The sequence below is a fragment of the Aedes albopictus genome, chromosome 2, assembly GCF_035046485.1.
Source record: "Aedes albopictus strain Foshan chromosome 2, AalbF5, whole genome shotgun sequence".
NCBI classification, from domain to species: domain Eukaryota; kingdom Metazoa; phylum Arthropoda; class Insecta; order Diptera; family Culicidae; genus Aedes; species Aedes albopictus.
In genome coordinates, this window is record NC_085137.1 from 447,099,536 (window position 1) to 447,117,863 (window position 18,328).

The 18,328-nt window shown below is 44.1% G+C and overlaps 1 protein-coding gene across 1 annotated transcript; it reads left to right on the plus strand.

Moving 5' to 3' along the window:
- The first annotated feature begins 11,910 nt into the window (after positions 1-11,910).
- LOC115265342 (thioredoxin-like protein 1) lies at positions 11,911-13,376 on the plus strand. Its single transcript, XM_029869977.2, has 4 exons — positions 11,911-12,200; positions 12,274-12,430; positions 12,506-12,616; positions 12,743-13,376. Exons 1-4 carry the CDS (start codon positions 12,106-12,108, stop codon positions 13,238-13,240), a joined length of 861 nt encoding a protein of 286 aa, XP_029725837.1. The 5' UTR covers positions 11,911-12,105; the 3' UTR covers positions 13,241-13,376.
- Positions 13,377-18,328: the final 4,952 nt, after the last annotated feature.

An 18,328-nucleotide genomic window follows, 5' to 3' on the forward strand; every position in this document is an offset into this window, starting at 1 on the left:
GTTGCATGATAACTGCCGAAAGCTGTGCGTGAGGAAAATGCAGGGACGTGTAATGAAAACCGCCCATAAAAATTGCATATCGTAAAACAGTTTAAAATTCGAAGTACGCAATGAAAACATATCTACTGAAAATATGTTGTAGAACCTCTTTCGAACTCGTTTTGTAGAATCTATTTTCGTATAATGAAGGACATTTGTGTGTTATATATGGTCCATCTGTACCATCATATTGAAGCATTTAAAATGGAGTTGTATGATATACATAATCTTTAGTCTGATAAATCTCAAATTCGTTAATCTCTTGTTTTTTTTTCTTTTTTGACAAATAATTCTTACAAAATATGTTCGTTTTCGTTGAATGCGTCGAATTTTCGCAATCGTGAATAACGATTGATTTGAGTGAGTGAAAAACAGGGCCGGCTACATAACGAGACGTGCGCTTGAAGGAGAGAAGACGCATCACCCAACTGCGTGTGTTGTAGTTATTTTTATTGGAGCTCGGCAAAACCCCATAGATGATCGGTTAGCATTGCAAGTTATCAATCAAATGATATAGGTTCGATATTAACAAAAGTGCGTTTACTAAACAAAAAGTAAATGTGGCCATTCGTCTTAATTCTTGTATCTTGAAGTGTATCTTGTTGCATTGGTGCCATAAGGATGAAGAGAACGAAATTGAGGGTTTGAGCGTAAAAATAACAAGCCTGCTAGTAAGAAAACTTTTTTTTTTCGGAGAAGAGGGAGAATGTGGGGTATGAACAAAGCTGAGTAGCATTTCTCATGCGTGTATTTCCCCTAGCAAGCATCAGTGACAGCCAGCACCATGACGGGGTCGTCGTCAGTGTGATGCTGCCTCATTGACGAGTGGACTGTTGGCGGAGCTAGTCGCCATCACCGTGAGGTTCCGTATTATGCCAAGTGATTCTACTGCAGTTTGCTAAGATGGCTGGGAACGGATTGTTCCAGTGAGTTGCCCGGTATTCACAGTTTTCATACGATTTTCAGAACTGCACAGCTGCAGCTGACTGTCAACCCCTAACTGGATGATAATGGCTTCAATCGCGCCCTATTATTGTTGTCATCTGATGTTCGCATGATTGGTCATCCGCTATTGAGATGACTCGCAGTCACCGTCATCGCAGTCAAGCTGCCGGCAGTGAGACTAGCTAAAAGGTCCGCCATTGTTTTTTTACGCTTTTCGCCGGGACGAAAGGACACCCGAGAATTTTGCTTTATGAGGTAGGTTTAGCAAATATTACAAAAGTTATTTAATCATAAATTTTATTTTATATGAATCGTTTCAGGAAAGCATCTTGCAGCAGATCCGCCATGAAATGGTAGATCGCTCGCGAAGGGAACATTTACCCGCACTCCGCCAGACTTTCGCCCATATTCCCGTTCATCCACGCTAACTCACACCGACACAGCTAGGGTTACCATATTGTTCACACATGAAAAGAGTACATTTAAGAATTCTGATAAAAGAGTACAAAAGAGTACAGCAATCGAGTAAATATTGATTTCTTTCTATTTTTTTCGATTAAATACTGTTTGACACTCTTGAAGTTTTCAATATTTAAATTCTGTAAACCATACTTGACACATAAAGATAGGTAAATTTTCTAACGAAGTGAAAATCTTGTTGTATTAAGTTGTGTCGTCTACTTAATACATCACTGGATAGTTATCACAGCAGTTTCTAGTCTCACATTTTTTCAGTATTCATGCCAACTATTGACCAATACAAATACGTGTGTGTTAGTAATTTGTTTTCAAATTCCTTTCGTTAAGAATTAGAGAGAACTGTCAATTATTTCGTTCTTCCGTAGATGGGTTTCGCGAGACTTTTTTATTTTTTTTTTGTGAAACGGACCTAGTGTGATGGCTAAAATACGTGACGCTTACGCCGAGGACCTAGGATCGAATCCCAATCCCGACAAACTCGCAAAATGTGAGTTCTTTCTTCGGAAGGGTTAAAATCTCGTTAATACTGATTATAAATTTCTTTTAAGAGCTCAATGGAAAATGTAACTGACTGCTTCGTTCAAGACAGTTTAAAAAACTGATACTGCTTTCAAAAGCTAACATATTACAGAAACGAAATACTTTCGTTATTATTTACCCTTCCGATTATTGCACGTCAAAGTGAAGCCATTTTTGCAAAACAAATTAATTAACGACAGTTTTAATCATAATCTGAATGAATTAATGTGATTTCGATGGAAGAAAAGGAAAATAAAGATGGCCTTTCTTCTGCAGATAAGACCTATCGTTGAGTGATTCTAATTTGTAGCATACTGTTTTTTTACTACTTGTAAGGTTATTTTGATTGATATGTATATTTCATCAGAAAAATGTAATTTTGCAAAAAAGAGTACAATTGGGCCCATTTTACCAAAAAGAATAGTACGCTCAATTTATAGCTGAAAAAGAGTACATGTACTCTAAAAAGAGTACGTCTGGTAACCCTAGACACAGCGGCTGTGTTGGTCGCTCTCAAATCGACCCTCTTTACATGCCGCACATTTTGTGTGTTGCATGGGTCGTACACATTCATGTGTTCGGGTGCATGAAGCCTTCCCATGTGCGGAAAACACACATTTTTGGAACGGCTGGAATATGGAATCCGATTCCATGTTTGTTTTTATTTTGGGGCAATTTAAAAATTCATGTCATTTTCATGATTTTCAGGGGTTTTTCGATCGAGCAGCTGAAGCAGTTGGAAATGCGTCAAAAACATTTCCATTTCCATCTGCTTTCCAGCTCTTCGATGGAAAAAAATCCGAAAATCCACCTCATGTTTACATGTGCCAAACTGTTTGGCCGCGGCTCGGGAGACGTTTGATTGTTCCGTTTCCACCTGAAACGAGACCAGTCAATAGGTAGCTCGATATGGGGCCAAAACGGACCAGCTGCTGATTGGTTGATTTCATGCTATTAGATAAAAGCAAAAACCATCTGACCGCGTGTAGACAGTGTTGTCAAAAGCGATTGAAAATACGGTCCGCATACATTTTCATTATGGTATAAGTGCATTATAATAATGAAAGAGAATTATTATTTTCATTCGTAATAATTAATTAAATGCATTGAAAATTTAACAAAAAATTCAACATTCAAAAACTGTTATTACGGAGATTGTTTCAACTGCTCGGGGGGTTGCTTTATCAATTTAATCCTACACACCAAATTTTGTTTACTGGTATTCAGCAAACTTTGCTGATTTTTTTTGTGCTGATTTCATTCAGCAATGCGAATTTACTGAATATCAGCAATTATTTTTCAACTTGCTGAATCATCCAGCAATTTTGACAGTTGATCAGCAACGTTGTGCTGAAATTCAGCAAAAAAATTGCTGAAATTCAGCAATTTATTTTGCTGATTTTTTTTGTGCTGGAAGCATTTCAAAAACTTTGGTGTGTACTCAAAATGAAAGATTGAAGCGCGGTTTGTTTTGTTCACTATTTTTTTTTGTATTTTTGTTAGAAATGAGCACTTATAATAACACCAAAAGAAGGCAATGAATCGGTGCCTTCTCGCTTCTTTTCGATGATGAATTTGGGAGTAGTCTTATTTTGAACAATTTGACCTGCTTTTGTAGCTGATGCTACAAAAAAAAAAAAAATAGCTTAAATCAAAACCGAAGACATTTCTTCTCGTCAAAAAGTAAGCCTTATCTTTCACCAGGAAGCAGAGTTACAGCATCTCAACGGTGACTATTTTGTATGAAAATCGTGATACGTGATCAATTTTGAAGAAAATCTAGCTTTAGCGTTAAGGTATTTTTCCAAATAATTATGTTTACAAATATCATTTAGAACTAATCCTTCATTAGTTTTGATTTACGAACACGCTATGAATAATCAATTATGGAACTTTCCTTCATTTGCCCGTCCCCCTAAACTCATGACAAAATTTATGGGCACGCCTCATTCATGTTTTATCCGTAAAAAACTTGAATCTTGAAGCAACATAAAATGTTTGGCAACACTAGCCCGAACGACGATCGGATTCATTTCATTTATTTAGTATTACATCAAATTCAAGATAAAACTGAATCAACAATATTTCTCCATTATAAGACTCATTTATTTTGGCCCCGGGACCACTCCGTTCCTGAAGGGAACAGAAACAAGCTCCCACCTGCTGGTCTTAGCCGCGGCAGGCGATTGGAGTGGGCAGTCAAGACCTCTTTTGGTCCCGGGTCTCAGGGCGTTAGGCGTGGAGAATCTTCGGAGTGCGGGAGTCCTGATTGTTAAGGAAAATACGGTGTACAACGGGGTTTATTGCGGGGAACTTACATGCGGGTTGCTCAATGGATTGTCGGAGTGGCCGCCGAACAGGTGGCGGGCCAAAGAAGGTTGCGGCACTGGTGGCGAACGACGGATAATCTTGGTGGCCGCCGGGCACGAGGCGGGCTGGAGACGACGGCGGGGATTGATTAGGGCGCCGCACTGTCGGGGTGACCTTCGGGCACGTGGCGGGCCGGGGAATACGACGATGGGGCTTGATTCGGGCGGCTCGTAGTTGTGGCCGCCGGGCTCGTAGTTGGCCGGAGAAGGTCCCGAAACTTGATTCTGCCGACTGGTTGTCGTGGAGACCGCCAGGCACGTGGCGGGCCGGAGAATGTTACGGAGCTTGATTCTACAGGTGGATTGCCGCCGGGCACGTGGCGAGCTGGAGAAGACCACGGCACTTGATTCCGATGGCAAATAGGCAATGTGGTCGCTTGGCACGTAGGGGGGGGCGAACACGGCGGCGTTACTGGCTTCAGGTGACGTGACGAATAACCGCCTTGCTGACGGTGACCGACTTGGTCGCTACTTTCAATGGACCCCAGCAGCGGGTCGGAGGTGATCCTGCCAGGTGGCTCAGTGGCGATCGGAAACGATCCCTCGGGAAGAACAGGTAGCGTGTCGGTGGTTATCAGGCTCCACTTTGCAACAGTGGTGGCCGGTCGGTAGGTGGTCGGCAAACGGGCTTCCGTTGTGGTTACCGGTGTCCGCTATGGGCGATTCGGCTGGGGGTGTTGGCTATTCCCAGAAATATTGGCCCAGGAGTCTGGACCTTTAGCACTACCAGAAAAACACGATCTCAAACTTGGGCGCGCCTTAGCACGCAAAAATCGTAGCAGAACTCCTTCGTGTCAACGTATATCTTCGGAGCCCCAGAACATACTGCCTCTCGAGTCACTCGGGCTTCTCGACACCCACTCCCAAACGGTCACCCAGGAAAAGCTTGCGTTTCCCCATTTCCTTCTGAGATGGGAGCTCCAATTCGCCTCCACACTCGCTGTGGCTGCTCACCTGTCAGTAGAGCGTTATGGTTTTTTCCACGCCCTCCCGCATGATTTGAAACCACCGTTGGCAAATCTAATTTTACAAAGGTGTTCCCTACTAGTCTCGCACTCAAAGCAAACAAAATGTTACCTGACGGTAACACCATAATACACGGTTCGTGGCTGCCGCTCTCCATCCTCGGTCGCGCCCAATGCTCGCCAAGTCACGCTCCACCTGGTCCGCCCATCGTGCTCTCTGCGCTCCACGCCTTCTTGTGCCAACCGGATCAGTTGCAAACACCAGCTTTGCAGGGTTGTTGTCCGGCATTCTTGCAACATGCCCTGCCCATCGTATCCTTCCGGCTTTGGCCACCTTCTGGATGCTGGGTTCGCCGTAAAGTGCAGCGAGCTCGTGGTTCATTCTTCTCCGCCACACACCGTTCTCCTGCACACCGCCGAAGATCGTCCTTAGCACGCGTCGCTCGAAAACTCCGAGTGCTTGCAGGTCCTCCTCGAGCATGGTCCACGTCTCGTGCCCGTAGAGGATTACCGGTCTTATTAGCGTTTTGTACATGGTGCATTTGGTGCGTGGGTGAATCTTTTTCGACCGCAGTTTCTTCTGGAGCCCGTAGTAGGCCCGACTTCCGCTGATGATGCGCCTCCGAATTTCACGGCTCACGTTGTTGTCAGCCGTCAGTAAGGATCCGAGGTAGACGAATTCCTCCACTACCTCGAAAGTATCCCCGTCTATCGTAACATTACTACCCAGACGGATCCGGTCGTGTTCAGTTCCGCCTACCAGCATGTACTTTGTTTTTGAGGCATTCATCACCAGTCCGACCTTTGCTGCTTCGCGTTTCAGGCGGGTGTACAGTTCTGCCACCGTTCCAAATGTCCTAGCGATAATGTCCATGTCGTCCGCAAAGCACACAAGTTGACCGGATTTTGTGAAAATCGTTCCCCGGCTGTTGAGCCCGGCTCGTCGCATCACACCTTCCAGCGCGATGTTGAAGAGTAGACATGAGAGTCCGTCACCTTGTCGCAGTCCCCGGCGAGATACGAATGAACTGGATAGTTCACCCGAAACCCTTACGCAGTTTTGCACACCGTCCATCGTTGCTTTAATCAGTCTAGTCAGCTTCCCAGGAAAGCCGTTTTCGTCCATGATTCTCCATAGCTCTGCGCGGTCGATACTATCGTATGCCGCTTTGAAGTCGATGAACAGGTGGTGCGTTGGGACCTGGTATTCACGGCATTTCTGGAGGATTTGCCGTACGGTAAAGATCTGGTCCGTTGTCGACCGGCCGTCGATGAAGCCGACTTCCCACGAACTCATTTGTTTTAGGTGACAGACGACGGAAGATGATCTGGGATAGCACTTTGTAGGCGGCATTCAAAATAGTGATCGCCTTGAAGTTCTCACATTCCAAATGGTCGCCTTTCTTGTGAATGGGGTGGATTATCCCTTCCATCCACTCCTCCGGTAGCTGTTCGGTTTCCCAGATCCTGACTATCAGTCGATGCAGACAGGTGGCCAACTTTTCTGGGCCCATCTTGATGAGTTCAGCTGCGATACCATCCTTACCAGCTGCTTTGTTGGTTTTGAGCTGGTGAATGGCATCCTTAACTTCCCTCAGCGTGGAAGTTGGTTCATTTCCGTCCTCCGCTGCACTGGTGTTGTAGTTTCCTTCGTTGCCGTTGGCTCCCGTGCCTACGTTCTCCACGCCGTTCAGGTGCTGATCGAAGTGCTGCTTCCACCTTTCGATCACCTCACGTCCGTCCGTCAAGAGGCCTCCGTCTTTATCCCTGCATATTTCGGCTCGCGGCACGAAGCCGTTGCGGGATGCGTTGAGCTTCTGATAGAACTTCCGTGTTTCTTGGGAACGGCACAGCAGTTCCATTTCTTCACACTCCTGTTCTTCCAGGCGGCGCTTTTTCTCCCGAAAGAGGCGGGTCTGCTGTTTCCGCTTCTGTTTGTAACGTTCCACGTTCTGTCGAGTCCCTTGCTGCAGCATTACCGCCCTCGCTGCGCTCTTCTCCTCCAAAACCGTTCTGCACTCTTCGTCGAACCATTCGTTCCGTCGATTCCGTTCCACGTACCCGATGGTGCTTTCGGCTGCGTCGTTGATGGCTGCTTTCACTGTACTCCAGCAGTCCTCTAGAGGGGCCTCATCGAGCTCGCCCTCGTCTGGCAACGCGGCTTCGAGATTCTGCGCGTATGCGGTGGCGACATCCGGTTGCTTCAGTCGCTCTAGGTTGTACCGTGGCGGTCGCCGGTACCGTACATTGTTGATGGCGGAGAGTTTTGGGCGCAGTTTGACCATCACCAGATAGTGGTCGGAGTCGATGTTGGCGCCACGATAGGTCCTGACGTCGATAATGTCGGAGAAGTGCCGTCCGTCAATCAGAACGTGGTCGATTTGAGATTCCGTCTGCTGTGGTGATCTCCAGGTGTAACGATAAGGGAGGCTGTGTTGAAAAAAGGTGCTACGTATGGCCATATTTTTGGAGGCGGCGAAATCAATGAGTCGTAGGCCGTTTTCGTTCGTTTGCTGGTGGGCGCTAAACTTACCAATCGTCGGTCTGAATTCCTCCTCCTGGCCTACCTGAGCGTTCAAATCTCCTATGATGATCTTGACGTCGTGGCTTGGGCAGCGGTCGTTCTCGCGTTCAAGCTGCGCGTAAAATGCGTCCTTGTCATCATCAGTACTTCCGGAGTGTGGGCTGTGCACGTTTATTATGCTGAAGTTGAAGAATCGGCCCTTGATCCGCAACCTGCACATTCTTACGTCGATCGGCCATCAACCGATCACGCGCCTCTGCATATCACCCATCACGATGAAAGCTGTTCCCAGCTCGCGTGTGTTGCCGCAGCTCTGGTAGATGGTATGATTACCTCTAAACGTTCGCACCATGGATCCTGTCCAACACACCTCCTGCAGCGCTACGATGCCGAACCCGCGGTCCTTCAGTAGATCGGCGAGTATGCGGGTGCTCCCAATGAAGTTGAGAGATCGGCAGTTCCACGTACCGAGTTTCCAATCGCAAGTCCTTTTTGTTCGCTGGGGTCGTTGCCGTTGGTCTCGGTTCGTATTATTCTGTTGCTGATTTTCCGCTACAATGGTTCTTTACGGCTGGCTCGCAGGGCCTGACACCAACCCCCTACTTTCCGGAGGACCATAGTGCACAGTTGAGCTTAGAGTCCTTCCCTGGCACTCGGACGTAGATCAGCCGCCCCTAACATGGGGATCAGACGCTGTTGTGAGCCGCTGGTTAGGTTACTGTGCGCTATTACAGACACAGTAAACAAAACAGGTTTCGTTCTTTGAAGGTTCCTCCAAATAACAATGCAACCTAATGTAAATTTCGCATAACAATGATGTTGGAAATACAAGCTTTACAGTCGATTTTTATTAAGGACAAACGTCTTGAAATACCGCTTCAACAATGCATCAGAACTTCAGACGCACAAATCTCAAGAAGCAAGCTTCAAACAACACTGCATGTTACACTAGTTTACAAAATAAAACGAAAGTCGTGAACTTCTGTCAACGACCAAAATTTTTGAAGCATAATTTAGCGCTGATTTCGAAACCGTGCTTCAAAAAATTTAAAGTAGTACAGTTTTTGAGTTTTAGCTCAACATCGAGTTTAACAACTTTTTAAAATATGGAATTTAATAAAATTCAAATATCTTGCGTTTTGTTCAACCAATTTTAATTTTTTTTCCATAAATTAAAAGCTAAATATAATACCATAATATTGTGCATCCTAGCTTAATCACTCAGAGCCTGCTGATCTGAGTCAGCCGTCATAAGATTGCGCCCGTTTAATTTGTACACGGCGGCTGACAGCTCCACCCGGCGGCTGCAAAACAGTTTTAGCCAAGGTGCACACCGTGTACAAATCATACGTGCGCGGTCTGGCGCGATCTGAGGCTGCGCGTTTCGAACGCAGCTTGCTGAGAATCTAAGATAAGCGCGACAATACCATTCGATCATATGAATGCAGGTTTTGCGTCACATTGATGAAATTCAAGATATTGGCGAGTTTTGGGGACGATCTCCTTAAATTTTAGCAAAATTTCCAAAAATATATGAAGACATTTATTTTTTTTCCAATAAGAAAAAAAAAAACAATTTAAAAATTCTTTCTCAACAAGCGTTTTCCTTTCCCATTGTGAGCTGAAACGGAAAATGGGAAAGACACAACGGCAACAGTCAAACCGTAAAACTAGTACATTCCGTGCTTGTCGACACTAGTAGTTGTCCCATGTCGATGGCGCTTACGTCATTTGGCAGAATTGGGTTCTTTAGGGGTATCTAGATTATTGCATAATCGGAATCTCCGTCCAAAAATTAGTCGAAATCCAAAATTTCATCATTTTAGGTGCCCGGGAACTATTTTTTAAATTCATTTTAAGTTTGTATGGGGATTTTTTTTTTGTTCGGGGCGAACTGTCACTTTATCGATTGAACTGTCATTCTATCCACGGAAATTAAAACTGTTTTGTTTATTTAACCATCAAAACAAAGGAATCGGAACGCAATAAAATCACGTTATACTCAGAAAAATGAGCTCTTTCGATTAGGCTAAAGAAAAAGGGAATATTTAATTCACTAAACAACCCAATTACGGCAGTGCATTTGGCCCATCCCTTAAGAGCACCTTTAACGGTGCGCTTCTATACCCCGTTTGGCAGCCCTCCATCATTGCAGCAAACTTTACCGGTCGCTGCTGGATGCGCTCGCAAAATAGTAGCGCTATGGGTGGGTGACCAAATATAGTAGCGGGACAGTTGCGCTGCTAAAAATTATATGGGAATATGACAGCCCTCCCGATACGAATCAAGGTGACTAATTTGATTGCTACCGGTGTGGAAAAGGGTGGTTAAGTCAAAATGGTAGCGCTGCGCGGGTTGCTCGAATAGTAGCCGCCGTTAATGTTGCTCTAAGTCGAACTTAGTGCATTTCGCATTTTCTACACTGAAAAAACTGCAAACATTGTACAGTATGCGGCAGGAAAAAATGCGAAAGTGTTTTTCAACTTCAAACCTCATTTTCGTCCATTTGACATTAACCAATCTATGTTTCAACGTTCCATGATCTATAATAGGCTAGTTTTCTGAAAAGTTAATTAAAAAATTTCCAATTTTGGTCACTAACCTTTACAGGGCGGCGCCTGAAGATGAAGACAACCAGAATTTTCAAAACGCAGAAAATCGCACAGGTCGCTAAATTTCGCATCTGATAAAACAAAATTTTTGATTTTCTCTACAATATCATCAAATATATGTACTTATTTCATCTGGTATGTGAAACTACATGGCTCTGGATCAGTGTGGTCTGGTTGTTCATCGAATTTGAGCTAATTTTGTTACTGTTATAGTCATTTTGTTGAATGACCATTGGGCGCGCAGTTTATTGATATCCGCTTATTAGGCCTACATTATCACATGTTAAACATCAAATATGTTCATTTTTATTTTTCAGTGCTAGAATATAGACATTGACTGATACACTGTCATGAAAAAATAGTCATACATATCCCACATTTAGCGTGTAATAGTGCCTTGAACTTTTCGCATTTTTTCCTGCCGCACCCTGTATTGTCGGGCCGCCACCAAACCGGACTTCGCACAATCAAGTCGCGACGCGACCCAACTCGCGACGTTTTTCAATCATGTCAAAGGTAGTGCGCATCCTTCCCGTTGCTGTCAGCAACACAGCGCACTAAATGCGAAACAGTTGCGACACTTGTGGACCAAGAAAATGGCAATTTTTGATTGAATGTCGGTCTTGATTCCAACCGGATAGACAATATGCATGTGTCGCACACATAGATTTTTGCAATGTGTCAAAAATATAATTAATATGTGTATCGACACATAGATAACCCTTTTTCATGTGTAGACACACATCTATATATTGTCTATCCGATTGGAATCAAGACCGACATTCAATCAAAAATTGCAATTTTCTTGGTCCACAAGTGTCGCAACTGTTTCGCATCTAGTGCGCTGTGTTGCTGACAACAACGGGAAGGATGCGCACTACTTTTGACATGATTAAAAAACGTCGCGAGTTGGGTCGGGTCGCGACTTGATTGTGCGAAGTCCGGTTTGGTGGTGGCCCGACAATATATAAAAATGCAGTGGCATACGTGGGACCGCGCATAACTTGCGAACGGAGCGTCCGTTTTGTGTCGTCTTTGTTTTGTTCTGTTAGTTTTCACCCAAAAAAGGTTTATGAGGCAAAAAACATGGAAAAATTGAGGGTTTTTTGAAAATCGATCTTCCACACATTCTGACCGGGGACTTGGTTTTGGCTACAAACTTGAAACGTCAAAAATCGCAGTAGGCAAGACAAAGTTTGCCGGGTACAGCTAGTAGTTTATATAAGGTCCATCGATTTTATGTGTGATTCAGCATGGAAAACGAGTATGTGTGCACAAATTAAATTTATAAATCAAATCCATGGATTTTTGCCAATAAAAATGTGTGGAATTTTTGCAGTGTATTTTGCATTTCGCGTTTTTTTAGCGAAAAATGCTTAGCGTGTTTAGTACAGTGTCTGTTGCTTTAGACCAACGACAACCACCACCATCGATAGATGCACCGTGATATCGTTTTATTTTGACAGCGCGTTTTGACAGTTCTTCGCTGAACGGCTCAAAAAATTCTCGTCATCCTCGTCGTACGGGAGGAAATTTTGTGTGTTCCGCCGATTGTCGTCCGATTTTGCAGCGAAATCCAACTAGCAGGAAGGTAAAGTTCGACTGTCAACACTCAGCGGAAGGTTCTGCATCTGGCCCCCAAACGTGAAACGATGGCCGTGAAAGCAATCAACGACGAGGCTCACTTCCAAGCCGAACTGGCAGCTGCCGGAGGAAAGTTGGTCGTGGTGGATTTTACCGCAACTTGGTGAGTGTTTGTACCTGGGTGCTTTCTTTGTCCGTTGATTAGAGAGTGGAATGAGTCAACTTTATATTTTCAGGTGCGGACCATGCCGTAACATTGCTCCTCTGTTCGAGCAGCTTCCGGCCAAATATCCGAAGGCAGTTTTCCTAAAAGTGGACGTGGACAAATGCTCGGAGACGGCCTCATCGCAGGGAGTTTCGGCCATGCCAACTTTTATCTTCTACCGAGCGAGGGTGAGTTCGTTATTATTGGGGTTTTTACGCATCCTTTCATATTCTTCGCATTTCTTATACGGGTATTCATTGCAGACGAAAATCGACCGAATGCAGGGAGCTGACATCAATGGACTGGAGGCGAAGATTCAGAAACATTACGTGTCCAGTGTTGACGAATCCGGAGAGGACTATGGTCATGGTTTGGTAAGATGATAGAACAGTTACTTCTTTTATGATGGAATAGAATGCGCCATTTTTACAACTGCAACTGACCTCAGTTAAAATACATTGAACTCTTTTTTAATTTCGCATCTTATCATTTACCCGCAGTTGGACCTTGCAACATTCATCCAGAAGAACCAGTGCGAATGTCTGAACGAATCGGATGAACACCCGATGACGAACGCGCTGAGCGCAAGCGGTGGCCACTTGGCATCGGACTGCGACGAACAGCTGATCATTTCGATCACGTTCAACCAGGTGGTGAAAATCCACTCGATCAAAATCAAGGCGCCGCCAACGCACGGACCGAAGAATGTCCGGCTGTTCATCAACCAGCCGCGGACGATGGATTTCGATATGGCCGAATCGCACGTCTCGGTGCAGGATCTGGTGGTGGAGCAGAAGGATCTGGAATCCGGCGCTCCGATCCAGTTGCGCTTTGTCAAGTTCCAGAACGTGCAGAACATTCAGCTGTTCGTGAAGGACAATCAGTCGGGCGAGGAGACGACCATCATCGATCATTTGGCCTTCATTGGGTCGCCGATTGCCACGACGAAGATGGACGACTTCCAGCGGGTGGCGGGAAAGAAGGGCGAAAGCCATTGAGACATTTCGGAAAGGAACTCCAGATTGTGAAGAATGACGTAGAAGCTGATTGCGAGTTTGGTGAGTGGTGAGTCGATTCTTGGATAAAGTTTTGTTTTGCTTTTTTATAAATTATTAAATCACATCATGAATATAATTTTATAGATTTTCTTTCATAGAATTGAAAGAAAGTTATATTACGCCATTATGAGCGCCACAGTTAAGTACCTAGTATATTATGCTGATTTATCGACCGTATTCTATTAATAACTTGATGATTTTGTGGCTATATCGGTCTCTTTCTACTCATAGTATAAGGGAGTAGAGATCAAAGTGGATAATGAAATGATAGATATGATAGAATTCGCTAGGTAGCAAACAAGTGTGAAAATTTTATAGAAGGTGAAATTAGGCAAGTAGGCCATGTATTGAACGAATACATCGAATGCGTGAAACTTCTGCCGTGCGACCTGTGCTTTTAAACAGATCGGATTTTAGTCCTGATGACGTGACGATGACCCGCCCACCGTAGCCTCCCGATTTTCGCGGTATGGACGATGGTTGGTTCTCTTAGCAGCTGATGCAGCTCGTGGTTCATTCGCCTTCTCCGCCGAAGATGGTACGCAACACCTTCCGTTCGAAAACTCCAAGGGCGCGTTGGTCCTCTGCACGTACGGTCCATGTTTCGTGCCCATAGAGGACGACCGGTCTAATCAGCGTTTTGTAAATAGTTAACTTCGTGTTAAGGGTTCTGCGGAGTCTAAAGTAAGCACGATGCCCTGCCACAATGCGCCTCTGAATTTCTCTGCTGGTGTCGTTGTCGGCGGTCACCAGTGAGCCCAAGTACACGAATTCTTCAACCGCCTCGATTTCATCACCGTCGATATAAATTCGGGGTGGCGGGCGCGGTGATTCCTCCCTGGAGCCCTTTGCCATCATGTACTTTGTCTTCGACACATTAATGACTAATCCGATTCGCCTGACTTCACTCTTTAGTCGGATGTACGTTTCCGCCATCGTCTCAAATTTACGAGCAATAATATCAATATCATCAGTGTAATCAAGCAGCTGAACGGACTTCGTGAAAATCGAAAATCGTACCACTCGTATTAATCCCCGCTCTTGAACGAAAGACCATCACCTTGCCGTAACCCTCTGCGAAATTCAAAGGGACTCGAGAGTGTCCCTGAAACTCGAATTACATCACTCGATCCATCCTCGCCTCAGTTTATCCGGGAATCCGTATTCATGCATAATAGTCCTGCCCACTTTTCCAAAAATGTTCTTTGATTGTCAAGTCCACCCGCTTTTGTGACGATGCACAATGGGAAAAAATAGGTATAAAACGCGAATAAATCCAATATCTCTGCTCGGAGTGAATGGATTTTAATGAATTTTTGACACAATCTGCAAAATTCTCTATAGTTTCAGATAAGGAACGTGTCATTCGCCGCACGATGCTAGAAGTCAATGTATTTAGCCCGTTTTACCCCACTCTCTCCCTTTTTCACCTTTTTCGAAAATTTCTGAAGTGCAAAATAAATGTTTTTTTTTTTAAGTCGTGAGTGTGTAAAAACTTCCGTAGTATCGAATGAAACTGATTTGGCTCACCGCACGGCTTTAAAAATTGAAATATCTTCAAATAACCCCGATATCCCCTATTTCTTTGAAATTTTACATGTATCTTCGCTCGGAATGGAACGCAGTCAATTAGAGCAGGACCAACCCTATGTTAAATTGCCGATACTATGGAAGTTTTTACACAAATACGAGTTAAATAAGTCATTTATTTTGCGCGCCAGTCGGGAATCGATGAGGATTTTCTCAAAAAGGTGTATGATAGAGATAGTGGGGTAAAACGAGCTAAATTCACTGATTTCCAGCATCGTGCGGTGAGTGACACCCTCCTTATCTGAAACTGTAGAGATTTTTGCAGTTTGTGTCAAAAATTCATTCGAATCCATCCACTCCGAGCAGAGATATTGAATTTATTCGCGTTTTATACCTATTTTTTCCCACTGTGCGATGGTTTTAATCGCAACGTGTTCCAAGTGATTCGTTTGTTTGTCTGTAGTAGAACTCTGATCTACCCAAGCTCGGGAAACCATATAGAAAGAGTTGCAACAGACGACGTTCGACTGGATCGAAGGTTTTCAGGACAGCTCGTAAGACCTACCAGAAAGCTCTTCGGTCTGCTGAATGATCCGGCTGGAAAAACCTTTGTACAAATATTTCCAGTTTGTGTGAGAAATCAGTCGGTTAAACAAAACCCTTACGACATCCAAGGATTTCCGAGTGAACGAATTGCGTTTACCAAATGGCGATTTCATTTCCTCTGATGAGGAAGTTCTGGAATGCTTATTCAGCACACACTTCCCCGGATTTGTGGATATTACATCTTCGGATGAACCTGATGTCTTTTCTTGTAGTTATGATTCTCTAGCTTCGGCGCGGAGTATTGTACATAACTATAGAATCGATTAAGCGGTAGTTTTGATCCTTACTAATCTCCAGGCGCAGATGAAATTTATCCCATTTTGCTTCAGAAGGGGTTTGATTATTTCAAAAAAGTATTGAAAAAAATACTTGTTTGCAGTTTTGCAACAGGGTATATTCCCAAACCTTGGCAGGATATTACTGTTAAGTTTATTCCGAAAGTGGGTCGTGCGTCGTATGAAGAAGCAAAGAGCTTCAGACCTATCAGTTTGACCTCTTTTCTTCTGAAATGCTTAGAACGCATTGTGGATCATCACATCCGTGATGTTCATCTGGCCAACGTGCCTCTTCGTGTGAATCAACATGTCTGTCTATCTGATCCTTATGGATTCGGAAACTACTGAACCGATCGGCGTGAAGTTTGGTATGTGGGTACTTTTGAGTCCGGGGAAGGTTCTTAGCTCGTTGTGAGACTGCTCCCATCTCTGGAAAGGGGGGCTCCCATACAGATGAAGTTGCGGGACAGCTAGTATATAATACATACAATAAGCAATAATATAGCGTTTGAAAAATGAAGAAACATTGTAAATTCGATTTTACGGAGCTGTTTGAGCTGTTTGAAGAAAAGAGCATTAGGGCATGGCACGGTAATGGCGTTCGATCGTTTCGTCTCTTTGTTTCTGAAATCGCTCTTACTGAACAGGTAAAGTACGTTGGAGTTATTCTGGATTCCAAGCTTCCCTGGACACCTCACATTGAAATCCGAATCAAGAAAGCTGCTATAGCCGGAGAACTTTCGTACCTACAACTTTTAGTCTAAAACCCAAGTATATCAAATGCAATTACACAACTGTTGTTCGATCAATAATTGCCTATGGATGGATGTCTTGTGTGGAGACCAAAAGGCGAACGGAGAAAGTACCATTCTTCACAGTGTGGGGGATTTCAAATCTCGTCACACCATGTAGAATTGTGCAACTTCGAACAAGGCGGAAGAAAATCTAGTCCAGGAGTATGAGTCATTTAACTTCTACATCCCCCACCTTGATGCACCGACCTGCCACCCACATGGAAGAGAAAAGTCCTCCGCCTTAAACCTTACTCTGTCAAACATACTTACCTTACCGGTCAGACTAAGGTCTGGGTGTCCTCTGCTGTACTTAGAAGGCGTCTACATTCGATACGGTCCAAGGCTGTGCGTCTCCAGTTCCGCACTCTGCGAAGAATCCGTAAATCGTCCTCCACTTGATCCACCCATCTAGCTCGCTGCGCACCACGTCTTCTTGTACCTGTCGAATAACTCTCGAGAACCATTCTAGTCGGGTTGTTATCCGACATCTTGACGACGTGACCCGCGGTGTGGTGGACGTTTGTTTGTTCTCTCAGCAGCTGATGCAGCTCGTGGTTCATTCGCCTTCTCCAAGTCCCGTCTTCCATCTGCACTCCGCCGTAGATGGTACGCAACACCTTCCGTTCGAAAACTCCAAGGGCGCGTTGATCCTCTGCACGTGGAGTTCATGCTTCTTGCCCATATAGAACTACCGATCTAATCAGTGTTTTGTAGATGGTTAACTTCGTGTGACGGCGAACTTTGTCCGATCGTAGATTTCTACGGAGTCCAAAGTTGGCTCGATTTCCTTCCATAATGTGTTTCCGAACTTCTCCACTGGTGTCGTTGTCGGCGGTCGCCACTCGCCAGTTAGCCTAAGTACACGAATTTCTCAACCGTCTTAGTTTCATTCCAATGGGGCACGTTCGGTGTAGTACTAGATTTGTAGTAATGTGCTGAATTTCAGTATGGTGAGAAGGTCAATTCTCTGTTTCTGCAATGAAATGGTGCAAAAAGCGTGGGTATTATGATTCCTTGCCTAATTTGATGCTATTTGAGCAAAACTTTGGATAACTATGTTGTTTATGTTGCAAGAAATGGAGAAAACAACAACACTGTTGCTAAAGTTTTGCTCAAACAGCATCAAATTAGGCAAGGAATCATAATACCCACGCTTTTTGAACAATTTCATTGAGGAAACGGAGAATTGGCCTTCTCACCATACTAAAATTCAGCTCATTACTACAAATCTAGTACTACACCGATCTGTCCTATTGTTTGGAACTCAAAGAGCATCTGTGACTAAATTTACATTTTCCTATGCAACGTTGACCCATGGATGCATCCAAGTATGTAACCCTAAGCATGTCAGGCATGATGACGACAAGAACAAAAAGAATTAAATTCAACTTCTTCATTCTAATACCCCTGCTGATACCATATTTTGTTCTAATAGGAGGCAATCAGTGAAGTACTAGATTGAAAGTAGTGAGCTGGATTTTTGTATGGTGAGATGATCAATTCTCCATTTCTGCAATGAAATGGTGCAAACAGCGTAGGTTATATGATTTATTGGCTAATTTGATGCTATTTGAGCAAAAGTTTGAATAACTGTGTTGTTGTATTATTTTTTCCTGCAACTTTAACAACACAGTTATCCAAACTTTTGCTCAAACAGCATCAAATTAGTCAATAAATCATATAACCCACGCTGTTTGCACCATTTCATTGCAGAAATGGAGAATTGATCATCTCGCCATACAAAAATCCAGCTCACTACTTTCAATCTAGTACTTCACTGATTGCCTCCTATTGGGTAACGAATTCCAAGTATTATATAATTG

What these genes read in the sequence shown, in the direction of transcription:
- LOC115265342 (XM_029869977.2), top strand. Translation starts at nt 12,106, where the DNA reads ATGGCCGTGAAAGCAATCAACGACGAGGCTCACTTCCAAGCCGAACTG. An exon ending in GTGGATTTTACCGCAACTTG is followed by an intron (nt 12,201 to 12,273) that starts GTGAGTGTTTGT and finishes TTATATTTTCAG; the next exon opens with GTGCGGACCATGCCGTAACA. An exon ending in TTATCTTCTACCGAGCGAGG is followed by an intron (nt 12,431 to 12,505) that starts GTGAGTTCGTTA and finishes TATTCATTGCAG; the next exon opens with ACGAAAATCGACCGAATGCA.